Below are 22,493 nucleotides of genomic sequence, written 5' to 3'. Positions count from 1 at the left end.
CCCATTGACTCTCGATAGACAGCTTCTTTATATACTTTCTTAAAACTCTTCTTATTTGTGAAAGCTTTTAAAGGTGGTTGATTTTATTTGGCTCTTATTTATACTGACTATAATCTTAATTATCTATATAATATTTTTGTTTTATTTCCATTTTCCTCTGCTCATGTTCCTTTGTCTTATTCTCATTATATTTATTTGAAAAGCCCTCTGTACCATTATTGATAAAAGTATTGTTATCTCAGTGGATATTATCCTCAAGAGGTCAAATTGAGTTACATTTACATTTGTTACATTTGTATAAATTAAATCATTGTTATTATCAAAAGATGTAACTAGAAATTCCCTGAAGTGATAACTAATTATTTAATTTATAAAATATCAGAAGATTCTTCAAAAAATGTAAAATTGCTATAATTTATGCATAAAGCCCAACGTTAACATATTCGATTCACTTTTTTTTGTTTGACCAACACCAATATTTTTTATTTAAACAACTAATTTCAGCTATTAGAATACTGCTTGGTTTCTGAGTGCCTGGGGGAAATAATGAAACCGGCATAAATAAAGAGGTGGTTGTTTTTGAAATACAAAATCTGAGGAAGGTAACACTCGTGGATGTAGAATTTATTAGGGCTGCTGTGTTAAACTGTGTTAGTTTAGTGTATTTATTTATTTATTAATTATTTATAATCTGCCTTAAATTTCCCCATCTATCTATCTATCTATCTATCTATCTATCTATCTATCTATCTATCTATCTATCTATCATTACTGCCAACTGAGTGTAATGTAGTCCGGGAGCCTTTAGAGAGCGTCTCTCTGCAGGAAGAGACAAAGACTACAATCTTAGCTCAAGATAGTTCCCGCTCTACTGTTACTATTTAATTCCGCGGGAAGTAGAGCAGATACAGTATATATATTTATATACTAAATAAAAAATATTAAATCTAGTTATTTTTTTGATTAAAAATAAAGTTTCAAGCGGAAATGGTGGATTTTCATTGTCATATTTCAGTGAAAGCGTCAAAAAGCGGAGGCGGAACTACGGAGAGGGGAGCCATCTGTCGCCGTGACGGCACTTCCGGGTGTGTGCCTCCCTCCTGTAAGTCGGTGAACCCGACAGACAGTCGCTGTTGTCCGGGACCAAGCACCGTCGAGGGTCGCAGTCATGTCGGCAGCTGCTGCGGGGACCAAGGCAGCCCACGGTGATGTGGCCCCGAAGAAGAAGAGGGGCCCCGGCGCCCTGGCCACGGCCTACCTGGTCATTTACAACGTTGTTATGACAGCGGGGTATGTAGCGTGTGTCCTCGTGCTAACATGGCTCTAATGTGTGTGTCTCTCTCTCTCTCTGTGTGTGTGTGTGTGTGTGTGTGTGTGTTGCTTTTGAACAAGACGAGACTAAATGGCTGAACGATTTTCCTTTTCAAACTTTTCAGATTTCTTGCTAACAGCGTTGATTTTGGATTATGAATGTGCTTGTTTGATGCATTTATTATTAGCATGAACAGTGCTAGCATGCTGTGTAGTGATGTCACTTTGAATTAGCTCACGGACGTCTAACGGCTCACACAGATTAACGCTGATGAGCGTCAGACAACCACCTGCCCTGCACTTTAGTCTGACACACAAAGACACACACCATGCAGACAGACACAGTGCAGACACACACCATGCAGACAGACACAGTGCAGACACGCACACCATGCAGACAGACACAGTGCAGACACGCACACCATGCAGACACACACCATGCAGACACACACAGTGCGGACACACACAGTGCAGACACGCACCATGCAGACACGCACAGTGCAGACACACACCGTGCAGACACAAACACCATGCAGACACACACAGTGCACCGTGCAGACACACATCATGCAGACACACACACCATGCAGACATGCACAGTGCAGACACACACCATGCAGACACACACCATGTAGACACACAGTGCAGACACGCACAGTGCAAACACACCATGCAAACACACACACACACACATTACTACTACACAAGGACGTCTGGTGTGTTGTCTGCTGTCAGTGTTTTGTCTATGTGGCATTTCTTATTGCATTGACATGTTTTGCAGGATTTGAGTTTTATACATTCACAATGTTAAAATAAAACAAATGATATAGAAAAATGTTTAACTCTTAAAAAAGAGACACTTCTGCTACAAGACGTCACGAAAACAGTTGAAAAGATGCTTGTCAAGATGTAATTTTAACCAGATTAGAATCAAATTCAGACGAAACCAGGCAAAGTGGATTAATCTGCAACAATGGCGGTAATAGATTACAGCTGAGTGATGTGTCTAAATGTAAGTGTCACATTATTATTGGTTTAAATTTAAAGACACCTTTTTGCTCCAGAATGAAGGTTGTGGTTTGAAATGCTCTTTTGTGAGCATAGAATGACAAACAGCAAAACATTTTACAAATCTGGTGTGGATCAGTATCTGATATTGCTTTATTGTCCAGCCCTATAAAATATATATTGATTAATTTATCATCAAATCTCCTGAAATCACTGAAAATTACCATGGGCATGTTTGAAGATTAAATCACTGTTTGATTAAGAAAGAACCACTTTGTGTGTTTGAATAAGACATGACATGGACTTGTAGACGTACTGTATTTGCAGCACATTTATAAAAAAAAAAATCTAGGTTTCTAAATAAAGATGAGTTAAAGATTTCAGGGATTTGAACTAGTTAGTTTTGATTAAAAAGGTTTTAAATTAGTATAATTTTATATGGAGCTGTAATAAACGATAGGGAATTTTCCTTTTTTGTGACATAATTACACAGAAGTTCAGATCAATAATTACTCTGCATGTAACCTCCTAAAAATGTTTTAGTAATTATAAATTAACATCTTGGTTTTTAGATGTCTCATCAGAAACAAGTTTTTTATAATAAAACAGTTTTTTATTGGGCTGCATTTTGAATTTTTCAAAGTTAAGTTTGTATAAAAGTAGACTGGATGTCATTGTATGACCTCCACTGCCCCAGATAGCATAGCATAGATATGCAAATTTTAAAAGTAATTACATGTATCTTGGACCATGGACTGAAAAACTATCCCAGTTTTATCGCACTCATTTGCACCCTGTTGCACAATGGAGTGGTGGTTGTTGTTTGCTCTCTGTTCTAACCAGTTAGGTCACATTGTGTCCCGCTCAGTGTGGATGGGCCTCACAGTGCTGGCTTTGTACTGAGCACGAGTCAGGGTGTCGTACACGTTTCCACTGCAGTATCTGCTAGGCAGGCCTGCGCAGTTTCTGCTGAACTGGCCCTTTTATTGCTATGATTATTGAGGCAGTTTACATATAAGTGACATTCTTCAGTCTGTGAAAGCAAAGTGTGAAGTGAAACCTTTTCCTCGCTCAGGTCTGCTCAGCTTGTGCCTCCAGCAGCTCTGTGCTGCAGCTGACCTCTGACCTCTCTGTAGAGGGAGACAGGTTTCACCTGAATGATGTAACCCATGACATCACATTGTTACCATCATTTTCTTGATTGTATATGGTGATCAGGGAACAGTTCCCCATCTAGAAAAGTACCCACATGGTTCAATATATACTTTGCACTTAGTTTTTTATATTTACACAAAAATCTAACCCTGTTAAATAACATGACTTTTAAGTTATTGAGTAGAATATTAATAATAGAACAGTGTGGTTGATATAACCGACCAATTCTAGAAGACTGAACATATTGTATATCTGTGTTTGTGTATATTTATATCAATGATTTCTTAGATTACATCCAATCCTTCTTCTATTTAAAACAGCGAATGCACACAAGCCGAATTCCGATTTCTATTTCGCTCATCAGATCATCTGGTAGATGTTTTTATTTTTGACATGTTTCTCCTCTGTTGTCCAGGTGGCTGGTGATCGCTGTGGGTCTGGTCAGAGCTTACCTGGCCAGAGGAAGCTACCATGGGCTGTACTACTCTATAGAGAAGCCTCTGAAGTTCTTTCAGACTGGAGCTATTCTGGAGGTGAGATGAGCACCAACGGCTGAGTGATACAGACACAATATATTTCATTGAATACAGTATGTATATATGATGTGGCTTTATTTCAAATACATATAGAATGGCACTCAGTAGAGCGCATACCTCCGCCAAGGCCCAACAGTCCCCTCATGAGACCACATTTAAATTCACTAGTTTTGGATTTTTATTTGGATCTACACCAAACGTCCCACTCTCATAAATATCAGTCCCCTTAAAAAGCCAGTTTTTTTCCCATCAAGATCCATCATCATTTTCATTCCACCAAAAAGGAAGATATAAAAAAATAAACATCATCAGGTTGATAAAATCAGCTTGAGTCTGGATGTGCAGTGGGTTCCACAGGCCTGTTATCTGTCCAGTGTTTGGTATGTGCTCTGTAACATCTCAGCGTGGTATGTCCGGCTGATACACACTGAGACACACTGAGACACACGTGTGTCCTGCAGTGTGGAGGCTGAGCAAATGAGGTGTTTCAGTGATCCTGTCCAGTGTAAGAGGAGATTAGTTTTCATTCATGAAATGATTGAACACCACATGTTATAAATCGATGTTAACAGCATCAGTCGCTTTTGTGAATTGGAAAATAATCATCAGGCACACAACACATAATTTAGAATTATAAAGTGAGTTTTTGTGTAATAAAGTTGTGCACATTCAAAAAACATTCATATTGAGACTATAAATAGGAAATCGATGATAATATTGAAAATGAGCATGATTTAACCGCATTAATGCGAATGACTTCCAGGAATGCATGAGAGAAAGGAAACAATTAACCACAAGCAGCAGAATGTATGAGCACATTGACTCATTTTCTCTTATCTCCTCCTTTCACAGATACTGCACTGTGCCGTAGGTGAGTCTCTCTTCAACCTCCACCCTCCAAAGCAGTGGCTGATATATTTTAATTATAATGTGGACTGGCCACATTCTAGTGGTGACTTGTCAGAGTTAATTTGAAGATGTTTCTCAGATGCACACCAAGTGCAGACAAACTGAAGCTTTTCATATTTCAAGTGTTTGCCAGAGCCATAGTTGAGAAGCTGACGACTCTCATGGTGTTAATGTGATGAGTTCACAGACCATGTCGTTCATTATCTGGGATTTGGAGCTAAAGCTAGCTGACTTTTCCCAGTCTGAGCATGTACACACACACACACACACATACATTCACAGATATCAAGTGTGTGTCTTTTGCCTCATATCTCAGGAATTGTACCGTCCTCAGTGGTCCTGACTGGATTCCAGGTCATGTCCCGGGTGTTCCTCACCTGGGCCGTCACACACAGTGTCAGAGAGGTAAGATGAGTTTCTCTCCATTCACACTCACATTTCTTTATACACTCTTTCTAATTCTTTCAAGCCATTTTCAGACATGCACTCCTGTTCGGAATATTGGGGATTCAGACATTTTCCGAGTTTGCCTTTGACACATGAAGAACAGCAGGAGACTGTCCAAGTCAGACGCGTTCACAACAACAAGAAAATGTCATAAACATTCGGGTGAAGAGTCGTGCCTGAGTAGAGCAGCAGGAGCCAGGACAACGTATACATTCCACTGCGGAAATCACATGTTTTTGTTTCCCGCACATCGACCCTGGCATCGGCTCTTATTGCCAAAAGCTCTCGAATCTCATTGGCTTTCCACGGTGATCTTCGTCTGCATCTCCTATATGTAACTCCTTTTTTTCGTTTGGGTTTTGCGTGATAGAAACATCACCAAGTAGGGCTGCACGATATATCGAAAATCTATCGTCATCTCGATAAATGGTATTTCATTCGCCACACATTCACACTCTGCATATCAATATATTTGGCCAATCACATGGAGCCTTGCTGCCCTAGATGATAAATTAAAGACATTCAGAACATTGATGGGTTTTCCCATCAGTGAATCATTGTCAGAAGAAGAGAACAAGATGAGAATAGAGAGAATTTGACGGAGCGACGCGGCTCCATGTAAACTCAGTAAGAACAACTGACTTTACAAACTTAGTAAATGTATGTAGAGCTGGAGGAGATGGCTGTGCGCTCCGTTTTGTTTGACGCAGTTGAAGCAGTGCACAGCGCGAATGACAGAGACACGAGAGACGATGTAAATTACTGACAGAGCTGTTAATAACAGTAAAAAACGAACTTCACGGTCCAAAAAAGTATGAAAAGACCCCAAACTAACACTGAGTGGACTTAGTGGAGCTGTGTTTGGCTCCCTGACGTCTGCCCCCGGCTTGGTGGTGCTGCAGCCGGGCTGTGCGCCTTCTCCCGGCTGTGGAGCTGTCCGTGGTCTCTACGTCAGTAGCCAGGGACTGTTTATGTTTTTTTAGCGCAAATCATATCGTCATCGCGATATTAAACAACGTTATCGCATATCATATGTTTTCCTGATATCGTGCAGCCCTATTCACCAACACACCCACTCGCTCGCTCTAAATTTTCCGGACATTTTCCCACTGTGTTCTTTTCGGGCTCACTCAGACATTACCCGGACATTTTATCAGGCGGCTGGCAAGAAGAACTTGGGGAAATGTCTATTTCAGGAGTTCAGTGCATGTCTGAAAGCTGCTTTAGTGACACAATAGTGGAAAATGGCTTCATGTTCAATCGTGACCAGTTGATGTACTGTTTGCCCTGTTGATAGATTTGGATTGGATTAGATTGGAGAGGAGTAAATGTGTAAGTAATGTCAGACGGTCTTGCTGTAGAGTTGCAGGAATGAATCTAGTGAATAACCGATGCATTTGATGTTTTAATGTTGTGTTTCTTTTGTTTGTCTATTGTATGATGTACTAACAAGTTTTTCTCTCATTCTTATTCAATGTGTACGTGTATGAAAACTGTATATAGACCATAAGTGTGTGTCAGGGATTGCGTCTTTTATTTCTTTAACATCCTAATGCATCAGTTTTAACCTAATATCTGAGGATGGAGACCATGGGCCTGCAGTGTGATCTGATTTCAAACAGCATGGTTCTGCGATGAAGAGTCTAGATTATCCAACAGCAGATTAACTACCGCAGCATGATGCTTGTTCCCCACTCGTTCCTCCTCCCATCATCCTTTGTGTTTTGTGCAGGTGCAGAGCGAGGACAGCGTGCTGCTGTTCGTCACAGCCTGGACCGTCACAGAGATCATCCGCTACTCCTTCTACACCTTCAGCCTGCTCAACCACCTGCCGTACCTCATCAAATGGGCAAGGTAGGAAAACGTCTGTTAACTTGCTGAGGAACATGGATCGTCACACCCGCTGAAAATCTTGTGCTGTTTCCACCGTACAAATCGTCATCTCCTTATCTGCCCGGTGGGATTCATGTGCATCTACAAGCAGAGCAACAGTTGTCAAGTTCCACCCTCCCCACAGTCTTTGTTGCCAGCTAGCAAATTAGGCCGTCGCTATATTGGTATTCAACTTTTAGCTCGAGTTGCACCCTGAGAGAAAAACTACTCCTTCACCCGTTTGTAGTTAAAGAGGAGAGGGATCATTTTATCTTCTCTCTTTGATATCTGTTCTCTGTGCAGGAGAAAAGCAGCTCAGTGTATCTCATGTTTAATTGCAAAGCTTTCTCCTCAAGGCCTGATCCCTCAACAGTTCTAGGATTAACCATGTAGAGGCAGTTACATCCTATTTATTTACATTCTTGCCAAGCAGCAGATTGTAAAATATTTATTTCACAGGATATTTAGAGTTTAATGTAATGTTTGTGCTATTGTCTCAATTGCTGCTACACAATTTTAAGGTTTTTTGGGGGATTAAAAGTGGGAATGCAGCTGTTTCTTTCTTTCTTTAATGTGTTTCCATTAGAATTGGCACCAGGTCTTTAATCAAATTCACCGTTATGGTCCCTTTATGGTTGGCTTTTCTTTAAAAGACACTGATTGGTCTGTGTGTACTCGAACCATTGCCTACTTATTAATTCTTGTGGTGCAAACACCAAGATATAAAATCCATATCATGCATATCTCAATCAGTGTTTTGCTATTGATACCAGCTATACTGCCCACCCCTCATGTAGCATAAAAACTGTTTTAAAAACTAATTTTTTTCCCTTCTCTCTCTCACAAACCCCTCTGCTGCAGGTACACCTTCTTCTTCGCGCTGTATCCTATGGGAGTGACCGGGGAGTTGCTGACTATCTATGCAGCTCTGCCGTATGTGCAGAAGACGGGCCTGTACTCCGTCACTCTTCCCAACAAGTACAACTTCTCCTTCGATTACCACACCTTCCTCATCCTCGTCATGATCTCCTACATTCCCCGTAAGTCAACAAGCAGATGTTACTTTTTCACCCTTTTGTGATAATAAAAACACGCAGCATCAATCCTGTTCTTCCAGTAAGAATTTACTCAAAATAACAAATATACAGAGCCCTGCTAAAGACAAATTAGGCATTTTCTTTTCTTCTTTCTTCACTAGAAGAAAATGTCTCCCATTTCTCCACTGAATTACAATTTGCAATATAAAAACAAGTCTCTTTTGTTGTAGTTTGATGTTAAAGTCTGTATTATCACATACTGATCCCCCTCTGCCTCCCCTCAGTCTTCCCCCAGCTTTACTTCCACATGATACGACAGAGGAAGAAGGTGCTGGGCCACATAGACGACTACAGCAAAGTGGAGTGAGCTGAACAGTATTCGCGCAGGAAATGAAAAACCAAAACAACCGAGAGAAGAGGAACTAAATCGCATCTGATTTACATAAAACCCGGCCAGTTTTCAAACTGCCAGAGCTGACCTGGCAGACGATCAAATTATCAAGCAACGTTATTATTATTACTTTTTCTCTTCCAGCTGTTGTCTGGGTTGTATAAATGCTCACTAATGAACGAACTGGTGTTATTTTTTTGGGTTGTTTTGATGTTTTCATTCATGAACTAGTACGGCATTGAAGGCCTCCGCCAAGGCTAACGCCCTATCTCGCCATGTTTAACCAACTAACAACAAACGCCAATGAAAACACAACCCACTTGGTGGAGGTAATAAAATAAGGGGAGTCTTCTTTGTCTAGGGTTATAATACAATTTGTTTGAGGTCAGTGGGTCACTTGACATGGAAGCTATTAAAATCTAGTGTATACCTCCGCCAAGGCCCAACAGTCCCATTATGAAACCACATTTTTATTTGAATCTTCTCCAAATCCCACACACTCATGGATATCAGTCTCCTAGTAAAATATCTATCTCGTAATGTGTACGAAAGTGAAAATTAATTCCTGGATCCACAGAACAATTTAGTCATTTTTGCGTAATCTTGCAAACCAACTAACGAACACAGACGAAAACATGACGTCCTTGGCGGAGGCAACGAACTGCAGTTACTTTATTACAGCCAAAGATCTTACGGCAACACAGGAACTGTATTTTGACTCGAGCTGCATTACTCGGTCACGGCAAAGCATTGAACTGCATCCTGCACTGATAGAATCAATAATCTCATTTTTCAATGACACTATGGAAAGATCGATTTCTCACCTCCCCATGGTCTTTTTTTAAGATGCAGTTTTCCTTCACTGCAATGTAGAGAAAATAATGTGAAGACTAGTTCTGCAACTAGGTTGTCTGTAGATTTTGCATCTACAGTGTCAAGTCCACATGTGTCTGTTGTTTTTTTTCTTCATTTCAATACAGTCAGACTTTTGATTACATTCCTAATTTAATCAATAAATGATTTTTATTTTCATTTTGTGCTTGCATGGTTTTCTGTTTTCCTCTTGTGTTGCTGTTCATTTGGTGTTTGCGCAGATGATGTATCTCATGGTCTGACATTGATTATGTTGATATGTCAACTCATTTCAAATTTTAAGTTTCCCATCGTTGCCCAGTGAGGAGTTGTGTTGTTGGTTTCCCCTCATTGTTTGATGTTCACTACCCTGAAGTAGCCAGTAGGTGGCTGAAGAGGAGTCGTGCTTTTCCTTCTCACATTCCTAATCTCTTCAGCTGCTTCAGTTTTTTATCCCTTTTATCTATTGAAACTAATTGCGTTTAGCATAGTTTAGCATTTAAATGATAGTTTGTGAACCATCCAAATTACACCCTGCACACTTTCTTCCTTTTTGTCCTTCTCCAATTAACAAGAATGACACTCACCTCTACCAAGGCCCAATAGTCATAGATATCAAATCCCTAAATATGCCTGATTTATTTATTTATTTTCATCAAGAGCCAATAATTATTCCCTGTGAAATAGTTAAAATGTAAAAAAAACAAAAAACATCCAATCTCGCAGTTAAACAAAGTGGAAAACAATTCCTGGATCTGCAACAAAATGGAATGACTTCTTCTCTGACCCATCCCACATCCTTCCACCAAGTTTTGTGGAAATCCATTAAGTTGCTTCTGTGTAAACTTGCTTACAAACAAACAGACTGCGGTGAAAACATAACCTCCTTAATTAAGGGGGTCAGTTAAAGGGACGTTAAAAACTTTTATCATAAAAGAAAATAATGAAGACATGATTATTATGAGACTTATGCAAAAAAAAAAAAAGAACAGATAGCACAACCTACAGTAGCAACAATGTTTTCAGATTAAATGAGCTTTAACGTGTGACACGAAGGATAAAATGCATTGTAGCCCAGTAATGTGTCGGGTGGTTAAGTTAATGGACTTTTGTTTTGAAACAGTGATGTCACGATACTTAAGTGCATAAAAGTGATTGTCATTATTTTGAGCTGAAGTGCTTTTCCCTTGAGGCACAAACACGCTCGGTTCTGATGTATTTACTGAGCTTGTAGTCGTTGGTGGATTTAATAACGTACAACACAAAGAGAGAACTGTGAATAAGAATAGTTCCATTGTTTTATTAGGCTTCCTGGTAAAGTGAGACATTTACTTTGCCAGGGACATTCCAGATTTTTTCTGTTGTCCTCCTGAATGGTTATCTTCTTTTGCTCAGCTGCAGTTGTCAAAAAGTGTAACACAAATCAGTAAATCATTCTTTCGTTGACCTCTTGTAGTTGAAACTATGAGTCTGCAGCCCCTTCATCCTTCTGAATACTTTTCTAAAAGCAGGAACTTTAACCACTTGAGGTCAGCAGAAACTTCTTCTGCTTGTGTTACTCTTTAAATGGTCTGTTCATCAAAACAATACAAAGAACATCTTCTCACAAACCCCTGGCAGAAAATATACAACCAGATAGTTTTATATGAATCCTGAGATTTCCACCTCCATCACAGAACATTTTATTTGAGTTTAATTTAATTAACAGCATTAAAAAAATAACATTTAAAAAGTTAAACTGTTGCCAGACTTCTCTTTATATGGCCAGAAAAATTAATCTGTGGATCCAATGCAGATATGTTACACCACTAGTAGTTTATCCCACTACACAGCTTTGGAGCCACTGCTCTCAATTGTCAAATCTGGTATTTATAACATTTTATATTCAGAAGATCATGGTTAAAATAAATAGAGTCTACAGTGAGATCTCTGTCGTATCCAGAGCGACTGATATCATACACTTTTTAATGTTTGCGTGCCTTTCTAGATTTAAATCAATATTCTTGAAAGCAGAAAACGTAGAAATTATGATCTCAAATATATCTGAGTACTTTTCCACAAGAGGTATTTTCTGTAACCAGGGGGACCGGACCATTCATTGTTTCTTTAGACAATTTTTTTCAGAAGCTAACACTCATCAGCCTCTTATTAGTCCACCTCCAAAACGTTATGTTGCCGAAGTCCTGCTTGACATCATGATCAGGAAACTGTCTCCCGCTCCTTTGGTCTGCAGCAAACAGCAAAGTGTTTGTCTTTTTTCTCCCCATCCTCACAAAATTGTGGAGCATGATATTGGATACTTGTTTGAAATGTGTTGCAGAGAGCGGAAGTGCAGCTCGTTGTAAAACTGCATGAAAGTAGAGATGTGGACGCCTGGAATGATGACCTGTGTTTCAACATGGCTTAAAAAAAGAAAATACTCAAGCATGGCATATGTTACTCCAGAACTGGTTCTGCTGAATAAAGTTTTGATACAAATGGTTTGCGTGGGGCCAGTATACTTTGTACAGGAATGAACAATGAGTCTATATTTACAATAAACCTATAACATGGGAAGCATAGACACTATTATTCAACTGGGAGTTTTACTGCACCTAATAATTCAGGAAGAACAAGTGGCTGGTCTCCATGTTTGTTTTAAATGTACCCGTGACTCATGCAGGACGACAGGACGTGCAGTTTAATGGCACTGGAAGGCTTCACCAGATGCAAACCAGCTCAGACAAAGCTTTTAAACTCATTATCCACACTGTCATGCATTCACTCTAATGAAAATGGATTTTGGTGGCAGGTCAGGAAGTGCACGTCTCAGGAGACGGATCATATCACTGGCCTTTTATTTCAAGCTCCTAAACATTCAGGTGCGTTCAGGAGCAACAGAAGAGCCAACGATTGTCACATGAAACAACAAGTCAGTCTGTCATCATCGGTCCGATCATATCAATGTAAACAAGTGAGGTAAAGAGCATCACATGCGATCACACATGTACTGTATGAACTCATACAAAAACTAGATTTAAATATCAATAATTTATTTCTAAGGGATACTTTATAATATAAAATGTTGCACATTGGAGGAGAATGTAAACTTTTTGATGAAATAAAACTGAACTGCTGGTTTGAATTTGTATAAAAAAAACAGTTGAAACTGTACAGACACCTCAGGAGCAGTATGGGGGCATAGTGGTGAGTAGATAATGAGTGAAATTCAATTTTTCCGTGAACTATCCCTTTCATTATTAGATAAACGTTTCTGAAGCTGCCCCAGTTTAAATGTTGAATAAAGAACCACTGAGGGTCATGTTTTTACATCAAAATAACATGTAATAAATATTATCTTAGTAGGCCGGCAGCCTACATACCCTCCTTAATATTTTGAACTGAAGATTTGGGGAACAGCTGCTGTGGGAGAGGGACACACTGTTTTACATAAAGCACAATTTCAACCGTCAACCCTCTGCTCGGCACAAGGTCGCACTTGGGGCTGAATTATCAATATTTGTATTTTTCGCTTATGTACTTGTTTTACTTAAAATGATGTTCTGGATTTTTCTGAGCTTCTGAGCTGAGCTTCATGTCACAGATATGCTTGGTGCTCGTTCATTATAGGCAAGTTAAAATGTTTAAAGTAGTTTACTATTGTAAAAGAATGTGTTTTGTTCCATGAGTGAAGTGTACCTGGTAAATAACATGTGTCCACTTTGAAGTTGTAGTTAATTGGTGATAGGGAACAGACAATGTCAGGGGAGGAATCACCACTTTCTCACACCCACATTAATCTGTTTGAGTTTAATATTCCTTTGTATTATTCAGCAATACATTGTGTTTGTGTGAGACTGAAAAGACAGCAAGCAAAGAAGTCACGGAACAAGAAGAGGGAACAAGATAAATTTGTATCTGATTCATATCGGAGTTCCCTTTTTATTTGATGAAGACGGTTTTGAATGGAGGCTCCTGTTCTATCCGTTAACACTGTTTCACCCTTGATGAATTCCAAAAGCAGCAGAGGGAATTCAACTGGAGGTGAGCTGGTCCCAGCAAACACATGAGGCTCCCTGTCACATGCCTCCAATTTGTATTTGTTAGCACACAATGTGAACTTGAATGGCACAAATGCTCTTTTCCTGGATGTAAATGGCCGTGGACTGCCACTGGAAATGATGGCACAAGGGACACATATTTTTTCTAAGCCCATCTTAAACTGGTTCTTAATTAAGTCATAGTCCACAGGTACACTCACCCTATTGTACTTTAGCTAGAAAAGATAAAAAGAGCTGACCATGATGATAGCTTTAAATTTTGATTTATTTTTAGATTTATCATTTAACGTATACAATTTTAAATACGTGTAAATTTCCCGTTTCAAATTGCCACAGCCGAAGAATTTAAAACCAAAATATATTTGATATACATATGAGAAAGGCAATTTCAAATGTTCATATTTAACGAATCATTACCATTTTTTTAATATCATACAAAATGTAAAGCCTAAGTCGACAAATCATAAACATCTAAAACTAAAGACAAATGATACAAAATCTAAATTTGCCTAAATTATACAACCTCATTTAAAAAAGGTCCAGTGTGTAATATTTAGGTGAAAGGGATCTATTGACAGAAATTTGATACAAAATAATCCTAGTGATGTTTTCACGAGTGCGTTTCATCTAAATTATACAAATTGTTATTTTATTTACCCTAGAATGGGCACTTTATATTGAAATACTTTATATTTACATCGGGGGTCCTCTCTATGGAGGCCGCCATTTTTCTTGTAGTAGCCCAGACTGGACAAACTAAACACCTTTTGCGTTTATATGAAAACTGAAGGTTACCACAGGTTCTCTATCATGTTTGGAAGGGGAGGATAAATTCTACCCACTGCAACTGTAACCGCAATGGCAAAATAATACAGGCTAACTAAAGAAACAATGAAGTAAAAGCCATCCTGTGAGAATAGGCCTCATTATGTTATTGGACCTCAAGTCCCAGGACCCCAAGAGTGTGTGTGGGTGTGTGGAGGGGGTGGGGGGGGGGGCATCCAGCTGTGAGGGCAGACCCCGCCCATTCGTCGAAAGCGCCCGGGGGCCGCGCAGCCTTCAGACGTTGATTGACGGGCCTGTCGTCCAATGACAAGGCGCCGAAGCGTGACTCACCCTCTCCCCTCCTCCAGTGGCAGCGCGGCGGAGAGGCGGGCCGCAGGAAGCACACTTGGTTGAATGGCCATCAAAGCAGCAATCAGCGGTAAATATGTGATGATGCCCCGCTTCTCCGAACCAGGCACCGAGCGGACTGTCCGAGCCGGGGAGAGTGCGCGCGTTGGCACCGCCGGGTAGACGCTGCATGCCGCGGGTTGGCCGCGCGCGGAGCCCTGGCTGCTGAACCAAATCCCAAGTCGCTCCCTGGGGGGAATTGAACAGTGATGGACAGCTGTTGGACAGTGATCCGGCGCCGAGGCTGACGGCGAACTGACCGTGTTGCAAACGCACGCTGCACCATGGACCAGGGGGGTGTCGTTTGCGGCTGCCACCGGAGGAGAAGGAGCAGCGGCCGGTGAGTTGGTCTCCTCCGCTCCCATCCGCGCAAGTGTGCGGAGGATCGTGATGATGCTCGGCGGCCAAACGTGAGGCTCCCCCACCGCTGTGCGGGCTGCGATGTCACGGTGCGTCTCGGAGGAACCGCCGACATGGGATTCGCCTTTTTAAATCCTCCTCCAGCGTCTCTCCTACGCACACACCGCTCACAAGAACCCAGGAAACATGTGCGCAGATATAACGGATCCACGGTGTAATTGACGGCGCTGCGCTATGATCTCCAGGGACTATCTGCTCGGGTGTAATGGTTTCATCGTGTGCGTTGCGCGCTGCCGTGCAACCTCTCCATGGATGGTACTTAATTGGGCCCAATGATGTGGAGCCAAATCCACCTGGACCACATGTTTCCTCCCCTATGTGCGCAACTGGCTCCCTTGTGACTTTTGCGCATGTTCAATTGTTTTCATCCCCGGAGGTGTTTTTTTTTTAATCACCCCTTTCTTAATTGTTTTGGATAATTGCATGTCGACTTTGGAGAAGATTTTAAGAGTAAACATTTCAAGCTGTGACAGTTTCCAGTTTATCAGAAAGATAGAAAGCGCACAGATTGTGACCAACTATGGGACATTTCTCCATCAGTGCGCGTTTGTTGCGCCTCCTCGCTGGGACTAAATAGTTTCCTGACACTGTTTGTCGGTGGAGCTAAACTTTCCCTGCAGTTTTCATTAGTTTAGGACACATCCTACTGTCGCCTCCAGCCATCCAACATGTCCAGATCGAACAGTGTCAGCCCACCCGGTGTCGGTGCGCCGAGGCTGAGGGGAGGGACCGAGCACAGAGCAGCTTGGGGAGAGTCTGAGTCCGTGGCCAATGGGTGCCCATACTCTGCCAGATCCCCGCGCAAGAAGCTCACCCGGACTAACAGTCGGTGGCGAGAGGAGGATGATCCGGACCACCGGCAGCCCGGGCGAGCCTCCACCACCGTCAGCAGGGTCAGCTTCAGGTCCAGGTCGGCTTGGCAGGACCATGGCGAGGAGAACCGAGGCCGCGCGTCCCCGAAACGCCCCGACGACGAGGTGAGACCCAAGTCCGTGGAGCTGGGTCTGGAGGAGCGCAGAGCCAAGCAGAGGAGCAACGACGAGGAGGTCATGCCCGATGTTAACTTTTCTCTGGTGGCGTGCTGCACCAGCGTCATGCACATTTTCAAATCCAAGAAATTCCAGTCGGAGAAGTTGGAGCGGCTCTACCAGCGCTACTTTTTCCGCCTCAACCAGAGCAGCCTGACCATGCTCATGGCGGTGCTGGTGCTGGTCTTCACCGTCATGCTGGGCTTCCACTGCTCCGGTGGGGCGACGGGGCCGAGCGTCACGTTCGTGGTGGTGTTTTCCGTTGCCATCTTCCTCACACTCGTGCTCATGGTGGTGTGCAACAGGAACGGCTTCCATCAGGACCACATGTGGATTGTGTGCTATGTGGTCATCCTGCTGGTGCTGGTGATCCAGGTGATCGGGGTGCTGCTCGTGCAGCCCAGGAGCGCGTCGGAGGGCATCTGGTGGACCGTGTTCTTCATCCATGTCATCTACACCCTGCTGCCTGTCAGGATGCGCGCCGCGGTCATCACTGGAGTTATTCTGTCCGCCATCCACGTGGCTGTTTCCTGGATGTTAAACGGCGTGGACAGCTTTCTGTGGAAACAGGTATGTGGACGAAGGTGCTGTGTTTATAATGCGTTTAGGAGAAAGTGCACAGGGGGCTGATATTACGCGCGCACACACGGTTTGTGCAGCTATCCATATTAGGACTTTGCGCTGACTTCCATTCTTTGTGGACAGCTTAACCAAAACCTTATTCCTAACCCCTTAACCATGACGAAATCATACCCAACCATAATCTAACCTAGAAATGACGTTTTCCTTCATTGGGTTGGACTTTCTTCTCCGTTATTGGTCCCGACTAGCTCAGTGTTTGTTCTGGGAAAAACTCCTGAAGATGCAAAACACTTCTGAGGTCATGGTGAAGGTTTGGGGTCAGTCGGGTTAGGTTAGGGTTCTGCACGAATTGGTAATGATTAAGATAGGGGATAAGGTTTTGGTCGGGCTGTCCAAAACGAATGGAAGTCAATGCAAAGTCCGACTACGAATGAGGACTCTGGTCCCCATGAGGTGGACTGATCCTGACAAGGTCAGTGTTTTTGCTGGAAAGGATCCTAAAGACACAACAAGAACGAGTACACACACAGTGCAGAACATGATCATTTCCTTTTTAAAGCTTCCTGCTGCCAAACTTTTCTTCATTCATGAAACTTCGGTTTGGCACGTACAGAGGGTTGAGCGAGATGCCATCCAATGGAAGTGAGGTGTTCCCTTCTTTATTTGCAAATTTCCCCAGTTTGGGACGAATAAAGGATTATCTTATCTTACGTCAAAGAGCAGCTCACAGCGGTGGCATGCACTGACTTTCTCAGGGGCAGGAGAGAAAATGAAAAAGGGGTGACCGTCAATTCATGCACTTTCTTCACTCGGCTGCTTAAGTGACTTTTTGTGTGTGCAAGAACAGTGCAAAAGAAGCGATGGCTTCGAGGAGGGCCTGTGCAAAATCTCATAACCCTTCATGTAAAAAGTACAGAGTCCAACAAAGGTGCAGACTTGTTTGAGAGATTTCACAGAGGCTGTGTTAATGCAGCCACTAGGAGGCTGTGACAGCAGACTTTTCATCCAGCCTCGAAGATTTTGGCCACACAAGCGTGAACACTTCTGCCTTCAGATGTGTTTCAATGTGATTCAAAGCTTGGTGAAGACTTTATGTCCCATTTCTTTGCCTATAGGTTGTTGTGTTAACCAAATGGCATTAGTTGCAGGAGTAAGGTGCACTTTGGCTGATCACAGGGGGCATTTGGGTATAAAAAGTATCCCGAACAGATCTTGGCAAATCCTGCATGTGTGACGGGTCCTGAAAAATGGCCTCACAAATACAAAAGTGTTATTTTTCTCATCCAGTGTCGTTTGTCGTCACCATGGCTGCAGCCTGTGTAGCACCAAATAACTTAATTGGCAAATTGATCCAGTGATTGGTGCACAAACACTTGGCCAAGAGATGCAATGTTGCCACGGAAACCACCGCTGGCTTCATACTCTTACAGGGTGCAGACAACTACAGGTGTAACACAAGTGCATTCATGCAATTTACACTCCGACGTTTCCTGTTTCCACTTTGATTACCTTAACCAACAGTGCATAAACAGCCTCTTCTATAAAAAGCAATATTGTCAGAAAACAACAAATCGGATTTCAGCCAAAGTTGCACACTGTGATTTTCTTTATTTTGGACACATGACTCAATCACCACAAGTCTTACGTCAATTCTATTACATTTAATTCTGCTGCAATGTCTCAGTGCACATGTATCTACGGGGAATGCTTGAGTCTTGCTCTGCATTTTAGCTCCTACTTTACGATACCAATAATTATTGTTAGAGGCTGAAATGTCAAAGAAACCCCAGTGGATTCCTGCCGGGTCGACATGTTCCACCACTTTACTCTAGTTTATTGTTGTATGTAACAGCAGAGTGAGGTTTGAATGTTTTTATTGTTGACTGGGTATATTTATTATATCTTTAAGCAACAGCTCAGATATGCAAATAATATAAATCCAACCCTCAACCTCTCAACATTGGCACATTTCTTACCGCAGATATGTATCACGTTTAGATTTTAATAATAAAGCTGCTGGTTAAATACCTCGTGTTTAAACTGTTTACAGAAGAAATAAGCGTCGGTGCCCTCAGCTGTGGAAAAGACAGATTTCAGGTCGTGTGTTTTACTGCGTCTGGACTTGTAATAATCTCACAGTTGATAGTTTCAAGGGATATTTAGTTAATGTGCTGCTGAGCCTACGCGTCGCTCATAAAATCTAAAGGCCCCAGGTTGTATTTTTTTTACGACATCAATATTACTTTCAAAACATTTCTCGTCATCTGCTGGAATCTTCAATAAAGATTCTTGCACTAATGGGTTTAATTTTCCACCATTAGTTAAAGCTACACTTAACGGCATCATACACATACGAGTTCTACACCTCAACTCCCTGCGTGCGTGTTTTGCTGAAGCTCCAAACTCTTGTCGTGTTGTTCTGGCTGTTCTCAGCTCACTTCACAGTTTTTTTTTTTTATCAGGCCCTCGTGCTGCCCATAAACATTTTTTCCCACTCTGTGGCTCCTCTACATGAAGTGCTTCTATTAAGATGCCTCCCTGAATATTATGTGAATTAACTCTAATGGGTTATTTGTACTGAAATTCTCCTGAAAAACCTAGAGATGTCTGTCGATGCTCCACTTAAGGGAAAGCTTAAAGGAAACGTTCATATTCAGTTTCATCAAATGGAGTTGGGTTATTACCTTAAAAGGTAAATACCTAACTTTCCTCATCATCAGTCATGTTTCCATCTTTAGAAAGAGCAAATGAAGTTATGCACTGTTTTTAAAAACCCTATAAAAAGTGCATTAACAGCCTCGTAATATGGTTCGGTGTCAAAATCTTCTTCAGTCATCTGAGCAAGTGCATCGGCAGTGAAAACGTGCAAAGAATCTGTTGAACACCGGGAAAGACGTCGGATTTCCCCCTTTTTTCACCGTTTTGTTTCTTTTTGGAATCTAATATTTAGTTATATAAGCAAAAACCCGGCTAGTAGTTTAGTTTTTTTGTGTGAATGGCATGTGACCCTGCATCTATTTGTGTCTTTTTTTCTAGCGAAAGCCACATTGTCATTTGATGTGTTGATGTGAGTGTGTGGGAACGAGCTGCTGTATTTGTTGTTCTTTCCTCACCATGCTGTTGTTTTTAGCATATCTGTTCTCTCCTGTTTACATAAGACCCGGCTCTTTGCTGAGTTCGACCACTGCTGTTTATGCGAGATCCCAAGATAATGCCATTTCTTCTGTGTGTGCTCCCAGAAAATCTGATTTTTATCCCAAAGTTTTTTCAAATGCAACATCATTCAACCTTGTAACCTTCCCCCTGCACCGCTTCCTTCCCTTCGCTATTCAAACTCTGGTGGAACGACACCATTTTGACAACAGCTTAAAGTGTGAGTGGCTGTTGATAGTCACGGCCGTGGTTCATTACAGGTGAAACTGAAATCTGAACTGGGAATAGCCTTGCAGCATGGCTGGTTTAATGAGGACATGGAGACGGATGTTGAAAGGACAACAGGATGTTGTTTTTCTGTGGGTTCTTTGTTTTACCTCTTCCAGGTACTTCAGTAAACCTGGATTTAGTGCTTGAAGGGGTCAAAAGATGTCGAAGAAGTTTCCGGATCTGAACCTGAAAACCTGCTTTGGCTTTTCTGTGTGGAGTTTGCACGTTTTCCTGCGCTCGCGCAGTGTCAGCTAAAATTGGCTCTAGCACCCAGGGACTGTAAGCGGAAAGTTTCTTCTTCCTGTCCCCCCCCAAAAAACCTTTTTTCTTGGGATGCTACTGTCTGATGGCACAGGAACTATTGAGGTGGAGTGTGTTGAACTGGGCTTTTATACAGGAAACAAGCAGTGGTTGGTGCGAGTATCAAAGTGAGGAAATGGTGTGGGAACTTGTTGACATTAAAGGAGCTGGATTGATGGCTATAAAAATGTAGGCAAACCTGCTGCATTGTCTTTTTATCCCAAACCTTCTTCTGCACTGTCAACACTTGGCACCATCATTTGACGTGGCCTTGAGCTTCATGTAATGATGAGACTTCTTTCACTTTTCCCATTTACAGATTTTAGTCTTTGGCTCCAACTGTCACTTCCTCAGGTGAAGCCACTGCGGAATCTGTCAGGCTTGGCCACACTAGTTTTAGTGCCACAATAGGTGATAAACAACTTTTTTCCCCTCACATATACAGTAAAAATAGACTCTTGCTAACAGCCTTGAAATCTCCTTTCCTACCTCGGTCATAGCAGAAAGTTACGAGCAACAACGTTATTACTTTGCATTGTGCAAAATTGATCTGTTTGCTGCATCCTCCACAAATTCATGGAGCCGGGGATTTAAGCGGGTCAGTCCTTGCTGGCGGGATTCCAGTGGTAACAGGGTTTTCTGCCCGTCTAATTGAATTGCCTGTTACTTATAATGTGTGTAAATTCAAAACAGATGTCTACATCATCTCCCCTTCCTTTACCTGTCTTCTTGCAGCCGTCCTGGTCCCGACCTGCTTCGAGACGTGTTTTTAATTTCCCCCCCCGTGAGACTCGACTCCTGTGCAAAGACTTTTAACCTCCTCCCTCCCCTCCAGGACAAAAGTGCATGTGCTTGTGAGCAATGAGACAGAAGTGCCCCCCAGGAAAACGTATCTAAATCAGAATCCAAACATCAGATTTCGCACAACAAAGTTCATTGCTGTATCGCCGTCCCCCGCGGCAGTTTCCAAATAGTTTCAGCTGCTTTCTGATTTCTTTGATTGTATTTGCGAGCACCCAGAGGCTGAGGATGCTGCTGTCTTGGAGATACGGTTTGATCCAAACATGGACGCAGGGCAGGCCTGAGCACTGTTCAGAAACCGCTGCTGACGCATTCCCCTGCGAGTCCAAAAAAACTGCTCCGTACTGCTGAGAGTCATGACTTCTGTAGAATGCTCCTATCACTGCCCCCTCTGTGCTCTGTTCACACTATGTGTTCTCCTCAAACACCACTTGTGTGTAGATTGTGACAGTGTTTGCTCATTATAATTGTTCCTGGAATCGACAAGATCCATTTCTATCTAAATCTTGTGGTTTGGAAAAAAACAATACACATATCTTGTCTTGAAAACATTATTTACATTTTAGATTGAACTAGAAACTTGTGTGCGGTTTTAGCAGAGTTTGACAAATCAAAGGAAAATGCTTCAATTTTATTGTTGTTAGTATAAAACATATTGTTAATTTGTTTCTTTGCTGCGGTGCAGTCGACAAAAATCAGATATGATGACAAAAAAATGTAATTGAGGCTTGATATTTGACAGTTTAACCATAAATGAAATAAGAAAATAAAGATAAATGCACATCTTTTTGACATTGTTAATCTCTGTGGAATAGAAGTTTTCATGTCACCGTATATCGTCAAACATAAATACTGATTTGTCTGTGAAAGGCTTCTATCGGCTGATTTTATTTTAAATCTTACCGTTCACATCCAGTTAACCTGCAACTAAAGACAGATGTGGTAAATAGCTTCGGAAATGCTCTCAAGTGGAATTTGACCTTAGATCCTCTGTGTGTCCATCACCTTGTTGCATATTTAATAGAGTTCAAACATCCTCTCTGTTTGATGTCCTCTGCATGTTCCTGTTATTACAAGCGGATTATTTGACAGTGAATGTAAAACTGACGGCTGGTTTCCACTCTTGCGTCGCCGTGTTTGCACTGTGGCGAGCGGGGCTACACTTGGCTGCTGGGCTTCGTTGCTTCGTTCCGGCTCATCTGACATTC

At 41.9% G+C, this 22,493-nt stretch overlaps 2 protein-coding genes across 2 annotated transcripts in view; both read left to right on the top strand.

The window, feature by feature from the left end:
• The first annotated feature begins 1,049 nt into the window (after positions 1 to 1,049).
• On the top strand, positions 1,050 to 9,702 carry hacd2 (3-hydroxyacyl-CoA dehydratase 2). Its single transcript, XM_034574494.1, has 7 exons — positions 1,050 to 1,290; positions 3,890 to 4,007; positions 4,863 to 4,881; positions 5,236 to 5,324; positions 7,099 to 7,220; positions 8,100 to 8,278; positions 8,560 to 9,702. The coding sequence occupies exons 1-7, from the start codon at positions 1,169 to 1,171 to the stop codon at positions 8,640 to 8,642; spliced, it is 732 nt and encodes a 243-aa protein (XP_034430385.1). The 5' UTR covers positions 1,050 to 1,168; the 3' UTR covers positions 8,643 to 9,702.
• A 4,624-nt stretch (positions 9,703 to 14,326) lies between these two features.
• Positions 14,327 to 22,493, top strand: part of adcy5 (adenylate cyclase 5) — a 70,952-nt gene continuing 62,785 nt past the window's right edge. The window contains exon 1 of the mRNA XM_034574383.1: positions 14,327 to 16,749. Coding sequence (XP_034430274.1) covers positions 15,820 to 16,749 — 930 coding nt within the window. The 5' untranslated portion in view covers positions 14,327 to 15,819. The remainder of the gene's footprint in view (positions 16,750 to 22,493) is intronic.

This window comes from Hippoglossus hippoglossus, chromosome 21 (assembly GCF_009819705.1).
Source record: "Hippoglossus hippoglossus isolate fHipHip1 chromosome 21, fHipHip1.pri, whole genome shotgun sequence".
Lineage (NCBI taxonomy): Eukaryota > Metazoa > Chordata > Actinopteri > Pleuronectiformes > Pleuronectidae > Hippoglossus > Hippoglossus hippoglossus.
This window is presented reverse-complemented; position numbering and strand designations above follow the sequence as displayed.